At 42.6% G+C, this 15,000-nt stretch overlaps 1 protein-coding gene and 1 long non-coding RNA gene across 2 annotated transcripts in view; one reads left to right on the forward strand and one right to left on the reverse strand.

Annotated features, from left to right (window-relative positions):
* The window catches only part of LOC143280657 (cysteine protease ATG4D-like), a 37,040-nt gene extending 28,985 nt beyond the window's left edge, over positions 1–8,055 (reverse strand). The window contains exons 1-6 of the mRNA XM_076585386.1: positions 7,097–8,055; positions 6,129–6,212; positions 3,165–3,389; positions 2,558–2,744; positions 1,971–2,047; positions 484–807 (exon numbers count right to left, since the gene is read on the reverse strand). Coding sequence (XP_076441501.1) covers positions 484–807; positions 1,971–2,047; positions 2,558–2,744; positions 3,165–3,389; positions 6,129–6,212; positions 7,097–7,970 — 1,771 coding nt within the window. The 5' untranslated portion in view covers positions 7,971–8,055. The remainder of the gene's footprint in view (positions 1–483; positions 808–1,970; positions 2,048–2,557; positions 2,745–3,164; positions 3,390–6,128; positions 6,213–7,096) is intronic.
* A 5,773-nt stretch (positions 8,056–13,828) lies between these two features.
* Positions 13,829–15,000, forward strand: part of LOC143280658 (uncharacterized) — a 14,444-nt gene continuing 13,272 nt past the window's right edge. Inside the window, exon 1 of the long non-coding RNA XR_013055038.1 lies at positions 13,829–14,217. This is a non-coding gene — a long non-coding RNA (uncharacterized LOC143280658). The remainder of the gene's footprint in view (positions 14,218–15,000) is intronic.

Raw genomic sequence — 15,000 nt, forward strand, 5'->3', positions numbered from 1 at the left:
GTGGTGGCGGTCTCCACTCTGGGGGGGACGCTCACTCAGTCTGGCTCCACGACTAAGCCATTATTGTCGTTAGTAGGGGGCTTAGTAGGTGGTGTCCTAAGTACGTTAGAACAGGCGCCACTGAACACCACCGAAGTGACTCAGCAGCAGTGCAGGGTCTCCTCTGGTGTGTGGCCTCCTGGCGACCTAACATCGATGGTTCCCTGTGGACTGCCGACGCTGGAACTGCAACGGACGAACCCGGGTGTGGCCGTGTATGGGGGAATCTAAATGAGCGGCATGGAAGTAATGCCACTGAAATGGTGCAGATGATGGGGCAGCAAAAAAAACAAAAAAAAAACAAACCTGGGTGTGGCTGTGTGTGAGGGACTTGGAATAAGTGGTGTGGGAGTAATGCCACTGAAACGGTGCAGATAATGGGGGGAGCACAACAAAAAAAAACAAAAAACAAAAAAAAATCACAACATGGGATCCTTCCCCTACCTTGCCAGCCTACAAAGTAGAGGGAGTGTTTGGGGCGACCCCCGATGATGCCGATACACTGGTCGTGTGCCAGCATGGACTTGACGCACGGGATGTAGATCTCGTTCAGCGTCTCCCCACCCAGCCGCATCGGCACCAGGATGATCACTGACCGGAACTTCTCCTCTCCCACCACCTGCTGGGAGGAGGTGGAGGAGGAAGAGGTGTTGGGGGCAGGGGCAGGAGGAGGGACGGGGTCGCCCTCGGTAACTGAGTTACCACGGCTGCGTTGAGAGCCGGTCCGCCCGTGGCTGATGAGGATCTTCTTCAGGTCCTGCAGGTAGACTGGAGAGGAACAGACACAGTGTGACGTGACAGTACCACTGCATACTATATATGATCATAGCATTATAATTTATATACACAACGCTTGGTTTATATCACAGTCTGACATAAGCTTACAGTTGGGCCAACAGCAAAGTGAGAGCTGTATGACCAATGGTTTTTCCACTGCAAAGGGAATTCATTAACAGCTTATTATTTTTTGAAGGACAATGATTGTCAAACTAGGAGGCAAGATTGCGCTGGCTCTTACAGTCTTAGTGCTGCAGCCTTGGGGGCTAGCTGGCCTTTGGGAATGCCAACTGTCCTAAAACCCTCTTGACCGAGAGAGTGGGGATGTACCTTGGGCAAGATGTTCTCCACGATAAAATTCTAGCCCAGATAGTTAGGTCGGCAGATGCCTCCTCTGCTGTTCTAGTGGTCATAGTCAGACACGACAAACTATTATACATACATACATACATTATATGCTAAAATTATATAGCATACATAACCCACAACCCCAAAATTTTACCATCAGCAACAGATGATGCAAATGTACCCAGCGGGAGGGTCATTTATCTTCTGCTGATCAGACTTTGGGGAAAAAACCAAAAAGGACTGGGATGCAGGAGTTAGGATGTTCCTAATAAATTCTAAATTGTACAAATAAATCCCAGTATGTATTCAAATAACATGGAAAGTTGTGAATTATGAAAAGTTGACCAATGATTGGGAAAAAAAGGATTTCCACTCGTTTTATTGACCAACTGTGTCTGTCTCAGGGCATTTTGTGTTACATATGTGTGTGTGTGTATGTGTGTGTGTGCATGTGTGTGTGTGTGTGTGTGTGTGTGTGTGCGCATGTGTGCATATGTGTGTGTGTGTGTGTGTGAGAGTGAGAGAGTGTGTGTGTGTGTGCATATGTGTGTGTTGGGAAAAAAGGATTTCCATTCGTTTTATTGACCAACTGTTTCTGTCTCAGGGCATTTGTGTTACACATGTGTGTGTGTATGTGTGTGTGTGTGTATGTGCATGTGTGTGTGCGCGTGCGCGCATGTGTGCATGTGCGCATATGTGTGTGTGTGTGTGAGAGTGAGAGAGTGTGTGTGTGTGTGCATATGTGTGTGTGAGTGTGTGTGTGTGTATGTGTGTTTACAGTGTAAGTGTGTGCTCTCTGCACTCACTTGTACAGTCCTGAGCCACGTACACACAGATATCGCTGAGGATGGGCAGAGACATGTGGGCCTTGTCCGTCGCATCCCTAGGAAACAAAAGACAAAACAACCCCCCAAAAAAGTTGAGCAACAAGCATCCTCCTGGTCCACTGTCACAGTATCACTGACCCAAAGTTTTGGTACAGGAGGAACGACGTCCAAGCACTATAACAATAAATAATGTGCAATCATATAGCTCTTACCCTGTGTTTCTAAGCTAATTTAAAAACATGGTATACATGTATAAGGCAAGGTTATAAAATAAAAAGCATTCAAGAAACAAACTCACTAAAAAAAAATACTATTTCAAGAAACAGTGTACTAGAAAAGTTCTCTCAACTCACACACCTTTTCCACTATAAGCCTCCCTGCCCCCACACATACTCACACACACACACACACACACACACACACAAACTCACACACACACACTCCATTTTAAGAACATCAGGAGTAAACAAATTAAACTGCCCCTCGGTCATCATACACGACAAATACGGTGAAACCGTAACAGTTGGCATCTCATTCATTCTTTTATTCCTTCCACCCTCCTTTACCTGAAGATGTGGGCGACGGAGGCGGGCCCGTACCAGTCCCCGGGCATCTTGCCAACGGACGTGCCCAGCTCTACCAGGCGGTGCAGGGAGAAGGGCACCTTGTCGGAGGGCTGGTCGCCGAACCAGCGGATGATCTCACGGTAAAACGCCAAGTCCTCCGGCCGCTGCTCGCTGTACACCTTCCAGTCTGGTCACACACACAGAGAAATGAAATTTAATCTTTGCCGTATGTAGTGGATCTTGAATGAACCACAAAATAAAAAAAACACTATTTTCACTTGATAACTTGAGCTGGGTTTTAAGCTACCTTAAAAAATTTTGTATGACTTTTGGTAAGACTGTCAACAGAGCACGGTACCCGCATCTTGTGGCTGTTCAGTTTGTTCATAAAGCATGGTACCTACATCTATACAAGTTGTTTTCGTCAATAAACAAAGGAATGAACAAACAAAAAACAAACACACACACACACACACACATACACACAAACACACAGGATTGAAACACAGGGTTAATACACAGATTCATGTTGTGTGTTAACAAGCACGTGAGCCAAAAAGGAAAAAAGCCACCAGACAAATCACAGCTGCACATCTGCAGACCTCACCTCGCTTGAGAAAGTGAAGAACCAAACCCTGGGCCATCAGCATCTGACCGCTGCGCAGCATGCACCCCCAGCCGCAGTCGGTGGTCATGCGGGAGCTGCCAATGGGAGAGAACTCCCGCCGGTACGTAAACCACAGGCGGCTTGTGAAGTCCGCATGGAACTCGTCCAGTGCCGACACCCTGTAGGGCTGCTGGGGTGAGAGGTCTGCCTCAGTCTGGTCCAGCTCTGTAGGAACAACACATTTATTATCATCATTTGCATCTGAGATTGACATTTATAAGTTTCCGCTGGGCAAGCAGCAAAGGGAGAGCTGTACAATCAATGGTTTGTTCCAATGCAATGGCAATTCATAACTGTACGGCTCAGTCCTTTGTGAAGGAACATATATATATATATATCTCAAACTAGGAGGCAAGACTGCACTGTCTCTTAATGCTGCAGCCTTGAGGGCTAGTTGGCCTTTGGGGACCATCCCAACACCAACTGTCCTGAGGCCCTCTTGGCCGAGAGATTTATTTTCCTCTTCCTCCTTTGTAGTAGCAGTAGAAGTAGCAGTAGCAGTAGCAGCAACAGTAATATTGATGCTGCTCTTGTTATTAACTGGTTGACTGATTTAATTGGATAATTCATTAACTGGTTGGACCGCTGTTTTTGGTTATTTTTTGTTTTGTTTTTCCTAATTGTTTTAACTGTTAAATGTTCTTAAATGTGTCAATGCTATTTTATGCAATTTCCATGAAAGCTTAGTTAAATATATGTGTGTGTCTTTTAAGTTTAAACATGTATATATAATATATATATATATATGCAACAAGACCATATAAACTGACTTGACACCCTCCACAAAGTCTTTTTTAGCAGTATATCAGTTATGTTGTAACAATGTAAGCGTAACCCAGTGACCGATATTGACTGTGATGAGCACTACACACTGCCTATCACAAAGCTGAGTAATATTCACTTGAGCCTGCAGCACTAAACTCACTGATAACCACCACATGAGCAATTATTAGGAGCTGCTTTGGCAGAGGTCTGTCAGTCATTATGTGGGATACTTGTTATCAACTGATACTATTACTACTAGGGCACAGCATAAAAATAAAAGACATCTGTTGCTCTCTGACCTGGATACTTACATATCTGTAAATGTCACTTACAGCTGAGTACTTCTACAATATAATTAGTTTGGTGTGTGTGTGTGTGTGTGTGTGTGTGGTGGTGTGGTGTGGTGTGGTGTGGTGTGGTGTGTGTGTGTGTGTGTTTATGTACTGCTGTACAGTTAACGAACGCATTGTAAAATGTGGTGTGCATCTATGACAATATATATATTCATACGATTACAAATTTAAAATAGATTCTTTTTCAACTTACGCTACAAAATACAAAATAAAAGCATGCAACTGAAAAAAAAACACCACATATAAGAAACAAAAAACAAATTCTTTCTTTCATTATTTCAGTAACTTTTTCTTTAATTATATATAAAATTCTTTTAGTTCTATTTGAGAAAAAAGTGCTGAATAAGTTATTTGGTGTTACTTTTTCTTCTTCTTTTTTTAAACACTCCCTTCCCCAAAAGACTGCAAGACGTAAGAAAAGAATAATCACTGACTGAATCAGATTTTTTTAAAATTCAAACTCTATAAATGATACCAACATAACACTATAGTCATGTCACTATTTTCACCAATGTCAGAAATAATCAAGTAAAGAATTGATTATAATCAATATGAAACATCTTACAACAATTACGTTTTTCTACAATATTACAAAGTATGTCATTTCAAATCAATTATCAATGGATCTACTGGTCTTCTTGATGGCTGGGAAATGACACAAGTGAATGGGTACAAAATTTTACTTAATGTTTCATGATGTTACATACACATAAATATAATTTTAAAAAAATTAAAAAACACAGAGTACATACTATATTATGAGTGTGCATACTTGTAAGAATATTATGTAATAACTAATATAGTAAGTGTATGTGTGTGATTGCAAGTACATGTAACCCTACATACATGTATGCATGTGTCAGGGTGAGTGAGTATGTCTATTACTGTATTAGTTATAGTCAACAGATCAACTGCCCTTGTGTTTTGTGCTCAAATCCAAAGAAAGGCAGAAAAAAGTTTAATATTATAATAACAGTGACCTTTTGGTACACATTAACTACAAATATATATCTATATATATATCTATATATATATATATAGATAGATAGATAGATAGATAGATAGATATATATATAAATATATATATATATATAGAGAGAGAGAGAGAGAGAGAGAGAGGGAGAGAGAGAGAGCTGAGTTTCAGTTTTCACTTTCAAGGACATGTCAAAGCATGTAGCTGATCAATATCATGTTACATCATATTTCATATTTGCTATTTCAAACAAAAACAAAAAACTCAAAGAAGATACCTGATCTTCACACAATTCAAAAACTCATCATGCTGATCAGGCCTTTCGAGTCTAACGTAAGTTTGTGTAAGATATTAACATACATATTACGTAAATATATCAACTTAAATTAAAAGATATATAGAAGGCAAATTATCGAACTTTCAACTACAACAAGTACAAAAATGGGCTACATGAGGCAAACCCATGCACACCCACACATGCATGCACACTGACACCAGCGACTGCATGCAAATGCATGCATACACACAATGCGCATGCAAGAATTTTGCAGCCTCACAGTCACAGACACCAACTGACCAAGGCACAACCCTACAATGACAAATTTATGAACAGCCAGGTCCCACCCAGAACATACACGTGTACTTGATACACACACACACACACACACACACACACACACACACACACACACTCACACACACACATTCATACCTTATGTATAAATTTCTGAAAACAGAAATTATAAAAGTTTATATATATATATATATATATATATATATATATATATATAAAGAAAAGTAGCCTTGACTCACCATCAGCTCGCCTGTGGTAGCAACGACCCAGCAGGAATATGGGGCTGTCATATTTGAAGGAAGTCTTTGTTTTTATTGTCCACCCTGTTAAACAAACATATAAATTATGATATAGGGGCTGATACATAAATAAATTGAAAGAATTCTGTTTTGTTTGTTTAAATTATGTCTACTGTCTCTTCTTTTTTTTTCTTCTTTTTTTTTTTACTATTTTTTTCTTTTTTTCTTTTTTTGGCACCGTTTCAGTAGCAATACTCCAACACCACTCATTCCGAGTCCCCAATACATGGCCATGCCCAGGTTCATTTGTCGCAGTCCCAGGGTCAGCAGTCTACAAGAACCACTGATATTCAGTCGCCAGGGTGTAAAAGGATTGATATTTTTTCTTCAGGAACCATTTCTTTCAATGTTTGTGTTATGTTTGTGGTGATTTCAAGAGATAAAACCATGTTTTGTGTCAAGTACAATCTCGCACTGTTTGTTCCTCTTTCTGACATGCTGTTGACTAGAATCTTTGTCACTTCATTTAAACTTTTTTACAGTTTTAGAGACATATCATGTGGTAATAGTTTAATAACACTGTGTTCAACACAACCTCAGGCTTCTAACAGTATCATTGAGTTCAAGAGGCGCTGATCTCAACACCACCACTTTTTACTTTCTGACACCAGTGAAAGTGAGACGCCTTAATTTCCAGTATCATGATATAATAATAAATGATAATTATTTATGTTAACATTACAGATGAGGTTTGAACACTTAATCTCCCTCGTCATAAAAGTATGATAGAACTGACCACTTCCACAACGTGGCTTAGCATTTTTGAATCTTATTCAAATGAACTGTCTGATCGCCTCTGAAAAGTATTGTTAAAGACTTATCGCTGTGCCCCATTCAACACATTATTAATTGCAATAAATTCTTCCATACTGATGATACTGCTGCATAATTACACAAAATGCTCTCACCATATTTGACGTTGTTCCACATGGATTTCATCTTGGTCTTGAGCTTCTCCCCCTCCCTCTCCAAGATCTGGTCGATGGGCGCATTGTTGGCAGAATGGTAACTGCTCTGGTGTGGGTACTGACTGGAGTAGTACCTGACTCCCGGGTACTGGTGGGGGTGGTGGCGGGGGCTGCTGGGGTTGTTGTAGTGGGGCTGGTGACGTGGCGACTGCCCCCTTTGGTGGTGGGGGTGGTGGTGGGGGGGCGGGGGAGAGTGCACCTGGTGTGCCGGGTGCCCTGCAGGCCCCCTGTGCACAGGAGAGCTGCTGTAGTGTGGCCGCAAGTGGTGAGCAAACTGAAAATGGCCCCCACCACCTCCTCCATGATAACGACTGCCTGATGTAGGTATCCTCCTGTTCGGGGACTGGGGGGAGAGTTCGTGAGCAGAGTGTCTCGGAGAATGTAACGGACTAGGGTCAGAATCAGAAGAGGCCGACGAGCTTCGTCGTCGTCGAGATGGGGGACCGTACAGTCCATACTCTCGATTCTGTTCGACTCTGGCAGATATGGTTGAAATCCCCACTGGCATATTGTCTCTCGTTGCTGCGGGCTTGGGATTTGGAGGCGCTGATCTCAACGTCACCGTCTTTTGCTTTCTGACATCTTTGAAAGGGGGGTGCCTCACACGCTGTTGAGTCACTGCTGACCTGACAGTGCTGTCTGCTGATGACAAACGGGGACGGCGTTCACAATCCACCGGCCAGTCCTTGGAGTTGGAAGCAGAAGCTTCCAGTTTTTCTGACCAAGAATCCAAAGAGACCACATCGTCAGAGAAAGACCCACTCCTGTCGCTGGAAAGACGACTCACAGATCTTACAGGGTCGGCAGCAGCCATTGTAACGAGGCCAAATCCGCTCTCATCATGTGAAAACGACACAAATGATGTCACACGCCGACGAACCAAAACAAAAGTCAGCCATCTTTACGTACGTCACATGATCGGGTTGTAGTTTAGCAAAACTAATTACTGGAAATACAACAAAATAAAATATGAAACGAAATAAAAACTATAAACTTAGTGACAGTCTTTAGAATAAGAATATTCAGTTTATTTCGCATTTGTGCACCTGTATTTTTTTTTTCTTTTACTCCATTCATTTTACATTCACGTTGCTTGCTTCCCGGTTTCTCTCACTGGCGCTCACCAGCATTTCATTTATCACTGAACCAATATAAAAAAATCTGTAATAAGATATCATCATTTGTAGGCATGCAGGGTTCTTGAGCCTTTTGCCAGAATATTGAGTATGTGTTTGTTCGGGTTTTTTTTGTTTTTTTTGTTTTGCTTTTCTTTTTCTGTTACACACTTGCTATTGTTTTCCTGTTGCGCATTTTCTGTTCAATTTTCCTGTTCAATTTTCCTCGTTTCAGTTTTGCGCATTCTATGGCCAGGGCTTAATTGTGGGTAAAATTCTGCGACTGAAGAAACTAATTAATTCTCTCTCCAACTGTGTCTCTGTCACACACACACACACACACACACACACACTCACACACGTTTCCTTCCTTTTCCTGTTGACTGTGTTCGGCCATTCCGTTATTAGGGCTTACTTCCCTTGCCCGATTTGGTTGCAGTGGTTGTACGCTGTATTGTCTCCCTTGCACTGACAGGTAGACCTGGTGCGCGGATTCTGATTTGGGGTGCATTGTTTTGGTTTTCATTTTCAACACACACACACACACACACACACACACACACACACACACACACACACACACGGGCGCGTACGCACGCACGCACACACACACACACACAGCACACACACCGGCACACACGCACGCACGCACACACTCGCACACAGTAAACACTCCCAGGAACCATGCTCAGTGTTGGAGAGCCTACTATAAGGAGGCAGGTATCGATCAAAACAAGGGGAAACGAACCACACAAATATTCTAATCTTCGCAAGGACGACTGGAATGCCAATGAACGACGAAACAGTTGCCGAACAGGTCAGCTTAAAACGTGAAGAAGCCTGAAAAACAATTATGTGTTGTCACCCGGCGGCCAGCCAGGGACCATTCAGCTGCTCCATAGCATGGCCTCTACATGCACTGACCTGGGAAAATACACACCCAGAAAACCTTATTAGACCTGACTGAAAATAAATTCAGAGAAGACTGATTAGACCTGGGGGAACTTAAAGATGGCCTTTTTTTTTTCGTGCATCGACGAGGCCGGGAAGAGACGGGGGAGAGGCCGGGGCCGGGGTATAGGAGGGGGAGGGGGAGGTGGGGGTTGGGGGGGGGGGGAAGCATCAGTCAAACCGCTGACTACACCGTGACCCGGCCAGCCAGGGACCGTTCAGCGGCCGGCGTAGCGTGATGCCGAATCCTGCAGGAACCATGACCCCATCAAGAACTGCCTCATTTTTTTTTCAAGTTTTTTTGTTTTGTTTTTTCTGGAAGGGGTGGTGGTGGTGGTGGTGGTTTCAAGAGTTGCGGTGGTTGCCGGGAACTGAGGAGACGCTAAAATTGGGTGGCGCTGTAGTGTAGCGACGCGCTCTCCCTGCCGGGGAGAGCAGCCCGAATTTCACACAGAGAAATCTGTTCTGATAAAAAATAAGAAATACGTACAAATATAAATACAAATATTATTTGACCAAAAAAAAAAAAAAAAAAAAAAAAGTCACCCATTCTTAGGCTTTCCTTGTCTTGTTCTGGTGGTGACCTAAGACTCGGCTTCCCCTCCGTATCCTACCTGTGGTGAGTACCTACATGTAACAGTCATTAGTCGTCGACAGATTCATGAGAGGGTGGGGCAGGGAGGTGGGCGCTGGGGGGGGGGGGGGGGGGGGGGACTGTTGCTGGAGGGATGTGTGGCAGTCATCACGGGGCTGATCGGCTGGTTGTATTGTATTGTATTGTTTTCAGTGAATTTTTGTATTGTTTTGTATTGTGTTGTTTTGTATTGTTTTGTTGTTGTTTTTTTTAATAATTGTATTGCATCATTGGCGTTGTATTGTATTGTGTTGTATTGTATTGGATTGTGTTGTGTTGTGTTGTTTTGTGTTGTGTTGTATTGTAATGTGTTGTGTTGTATTGTGTTGTGCTTGTGTTGTATTGTAATGTGTTGTGTTGTGTTGTATTGTAATGTGTTGTGTTGTATTGTAATGTGTTGTGTTGTAATGTGTTGTGTTGTAATGTGTTGTGTTGTGTTGTGTTGTAATGTGTTGTGTTGTAATGTGTTGTGTTGTAATGTGTTGTGTTGTAATGTGTTGTGTTGTGTTGTATTGTAATGTGTTGTATTGTAATGTGTTGTGTTGCGTTGTATTGTAATGTGTTGTGTTGTATTGTAATGTGTTGTGTTGTAATGTGTTGTATTGTAATGTGTTGTGTTGTATTGTAATGTGTTGTGTTGTAATGTGTTGTGTTGTATTGTAATGTGTTGTGTTGCGTTGTATTGTAATGTGTTGTGTTGCGTTGTATTGTAATGTGTTGTATTGTGTTGTATTGTAATGTGTTGTATTGTAATGTGTTGTGTTGCGTTGTATTGTAATGTGTTGTGTTGCGTTGTATTGTAATGTGTTGTGTTGTAATGTGTTGTATTGTAATGTGTTGTGTTGTGTTGTATTGCAATGTGTTGTATTGTCATGTGTTGTGTTGCCTTGTATTGTAATGTGTTGTATTGTAATGTGTTGTGTTGTAATGTGTTGTATTGTAATGTGTTGTGTTGCGTTGTATTGTAATGTGTTGTGTTGTGTTGTATTGTAATGTGTTGTGTTGCTAACATTCTGATCAATCGCAGGAGACATAAGGGGACGATTCATTATGAAAAGGCTTAAAACTGGGCATTGTATAATTATTTCCAGTTTCTTCTGGTTAGTGTGTGTGTGTGTGTGTGTGTGTGTGTGTGTGTGTGTGTGTGTGTGTGTGTGTGTGTGTGTGTGTGTGTTCTAAATGAAATGATTTGTCTTAACGTCGATATGGTGTGTGTGTGTGTGTGAGTGCTTGTATATTGTGTGTTTGTGTGTGTTTATATTGTGTATGTGTGCATGCGTGTGTTTGTGTGTGTATGTCTGCATGTGTGTGTGTGTGTGTGTGTGTGTGTGTGTGTGTGTGTGTGTGTGTGTTTATATCGTGTGTTGTGTATGTGCCAGTGCTGTGAATATATATGTATATATATAGAGAGAGATATATATAGATATATATGATATATAAATATATATATGTGTGTGTGTGTGTGTGTGTGTGTGTGTGTGTTGTGCTGCGCAGTTGCGTACGTGCGCTTTTTCTTGTGCTACACACGCGAATACACTGCGTTCCGACAATTCGACTCTGCGGATACAGTGGAAGAGAAAAAAAATAGATGATTCCCCACTTCCTTGTTGACAGCTAGTTACTAACCAATCGCAACTGTACATTTCTAGGCTACACGACTGACAGCAAATCATGCGACCATGACACACACACACACACACACACTTCAATACTTACTGACTTCATACCACGTCGGTATGCTGAAGGGAGGTTTTGTGCTGTCTAAAACGGCAATCTTTTCCCTAACGAAAAGAATGTACGAGGGTCATTCAATAAATAAGGTGAATTTTTCGGTATAAGGACTTCTAATACAGATAGAAGCTTACTTTAAAAAAAAAAAAAAAAATTTTGTTTTACTTCTTTTTCACATGGATTTAATTTGTTTAGCAGATTTTTAAAAAAAACTTTGAGAGTTTTGGCGATTAACAAAGATGGCCGACCAAGAAGCATGCTCCAGGATTGAACAGCAGTCAGTTATCACGTTTTTGGTTGCTGAAGGGTGCAAACCAGTTGAAATTCATAGGAGAATGTCAACTGTGTATGGTGCCACATGTTTCAGCCGAAAAAATGTCTACAAGTGGGCTAAATTGTTTAAAGAAGGACGGAGCAGTGTTGAGGATGAAGACAGGCCTGGAAGTGTTGTGAGCAACTGGCTGAGACATCAGTCCAAAGATTTTTATGCTGAGGGAATACGGAAGCTTGTGCACAGATGGGAAAAGTGTGTGACAGTGTTGGGAGACTACGCTGAAAAAAAAAAGAAGAAGTAAGCTTCTATCTGTATTAGAAGTCCTTATACCGAAAAATTCACCTTATTTATTGAATGACCCTCGTAGCTTGTTTGTTTTCCGTGTGCTGCTTAATAAAAAAAAAAAATTAAAAAAGACCTATTTAAGAGCCAACGGGGAGTGAGATATTTTTGATTTCGTGTTTATTGTGTTGTGTTGTGTTGTGTTGAATTACCGGTATTGTATAATATTGTACTGTAACTGCAGTAGCGCGCCTGTGTGTGGGAAGGGAGGGAGGGAGGGAGGGGGCAGGGGGGGGGTGGTTGGGGGGGGGGGGGTTATGTGTGTGTGTGTGTGTTTGCGCGCACGTGTGTGTGTGTGTGTGTGTGTGTGTGTGTGTGTGTGTGTGTGTTCGTTTTCACGAATATTTCGCGTCTGCTACAAGAATGTAAGACCTGTGACACAGGCGAAAATTCACTATCTATGCTGAAGAAAACCCGTTTGAAGTATCAATGGCTACGATTGTCATTATGTTCTCGCCTGTAACTGTGATCTTAGCATACTCGGTGTGTACATAGTGGGTGTAGTCATAGCTAATAAACCAGCGAATGATTGAGTTCACACACACACACACACACACACACACACACACACACACACACACTGAGAGACAGACAGACATAACACAGACGCAGACATCGACAGATAAACACATAGACACAAACAGACCCATACACAGACCCGCCCCCCCCCCACCACTCCCGGCCCCCCCGCCCCCGCCCCCACACACAGAGGATTATATATACATTTTTTCTGTGTGTGGGAGAGAAAGAGAGAGAGAGAGAGTGTGTGTGTGTGTGGGGGGGGGGTGTGTGTGTGTGTGTGTGTGTGTGTGCGCGCGCGCGCGCGCGTGTGTGTGTTGATGGTGGGTGGGTAGGAGTTCAACACAATAGATAGGCAGCTAGAAGCCTAGATAATATAGGTATGTCTTGTGTTTTAGTGTATTCTTTGTCACAGCACATTACTCCCTGTGTCATTCGGGCTTCTCTCCCTCGCCACTGCACAAGGTCGAGCGCGTCGCCCCGGCCGATCATACACACACATGTGTCTGTACCCCAAGTGCAGCGCTTTTTTTTTTTTTTTTTTTTTTTTTTTTTTCTTTCTTTCTTTTTTTTCATTCTTTTCCAACCCTGTCTGCAAGTGACAAGCGCGCGCTACTTGCTTTTCTTCATGGGTGCACGCGTACGCATACTGTCCTTTTCTCGAGAACGAACGAGTAAAAAAAAAAATAAAAATAAAAAAAAAAATCGGCTCTTGCTCAGTAGGTATAAGGTATATATCGAGACAGCTCGGAGAGAAAGAAGTAGGACAGGGGGGGTGGGGGGTGGGGGGGGGGGGCTAGGGGGGGGGGTGGCTAGTGGCAGTTTTGTCGCACGCCTTCCTGAGTAGGACCGTACAGATAATTAGGCAGATATTTACCTAATTAACTGCTTCAACGATTCTTATATCTGTCGTCTGTCACACCTGCTCAGCCTACACGATTAACTGCATGAACACAACACACGTGTACCGTGTCACTATCGTAAAAAATAAAAATAAAAAAATAAAAGTAAAAACCAAACAAACAAAAACACGTGAACAGCGGCAGACGTCATTATTCAGGCGTGTGTTGTAGCTTACCTTGAACTTGACAATTTAGGGGGGGGGGGGGGGGGAAATCGTCGTGAGAGGAACGGCTTAAAAACAGCGTTGCTGAAATGCAGTGTGATTCAACCCGGATGCGTCAAGTCGCACACCCACGTACACCCGTTAATGTGGGATGTTCGTTATAGTTGTGTGTGTGGTGGGGTATGTGTAATGAATGTCCCGTTATGCTGTGTGTTTCGAAGGAAGGAAAGTAATGAACCATACATGTGTTGGTACGTGTCAAAAGTAAGTGGATATGTCATCTTTACAACACGGGCTGAGAACCAGGAACTGAATTTGCTTCAGGCGTGTGTGTGTGTCAAGAGAGTGTAGGCCTACAGTGCTGAAGACTTCGTGCTGATTCCATGTTTGTGAATGGTCGCTTTGCTGGATTTTCTGGCGTTTTTGACGGTGAGTTTATTCAGCATGGTTTATGATCATTGTGATTTTCGTTGCTGTTGAATTCGGATTGCGGGCAATATCCACAATTCTTCCCCTCGAGACGAAATGAACAGTGTCTACAACAAGACGTGGATGTTCACTCAGTCAGTCACACAGAGGAGTGGAGTGGAAGAAATGGGGATGTCTGTTGCCCGTGTCATGGCATAGTTCGTTTGTGAAAGGTTCTTGTTTGTGAGTAATGATTTTGACTGATGATTTTTGTTCGCTTGACTTCTTGCTGTTTGTATTTGTATTTGTATTTCATTTTATAACAACAGATTTTTCTGTGTGAAATTCGGGCTACTCTCCCCCAGGGAGAGTGCGTCGCTATACTACAGCGCCAACCTTTTTTTTCTTTTTTCTTTTTTTTTTTGTATTTTTTCCTGCGTGCAGTTTTTCCTATCGAAGTGGATTTTTCTACAGAATTTTTGCCAGGAACAGCCTTTTTGTTGCCGTGGGTTCTTTTACGTGCGCTAAGTGCATGCTAGCACACGGGACCTCGGTTTATCGTCGCATCCGAATGATTAGCGTCCAGAACACCACTCAAGGTCTAGTGGAGGGGGAGAAAATATCGGCGGCTGAGCCGTGATTCGAACCAGCGCGCTCAGATTCTCTCGCTTCCAAGACGGACGCGTTACCTCTAGGCCATCACTCCAACTGTTTATTACCGTTTCTTGTTTGTGAGTGATGACTGTGATTGTCGTTGTGGCTTTCAGTTCATTCTGCTAAGACTGCAATTGTTTCTGGCTTCCA

The sequence above is a fragment of the Babylonia areolata genome, chromosome 3 (assembly GCF_041734735.1).
Source record: "Babylonia areolata isolate BAREFJ2019XMU chromosome 3, ASM4173473v1, whole genome shotgun sequence".
NCBI lineage: Eukaryota > Metazoa > Mollusca > Gastropoda > Neogastropoda > Buccinidae > Babylonia > Babylonia areolata.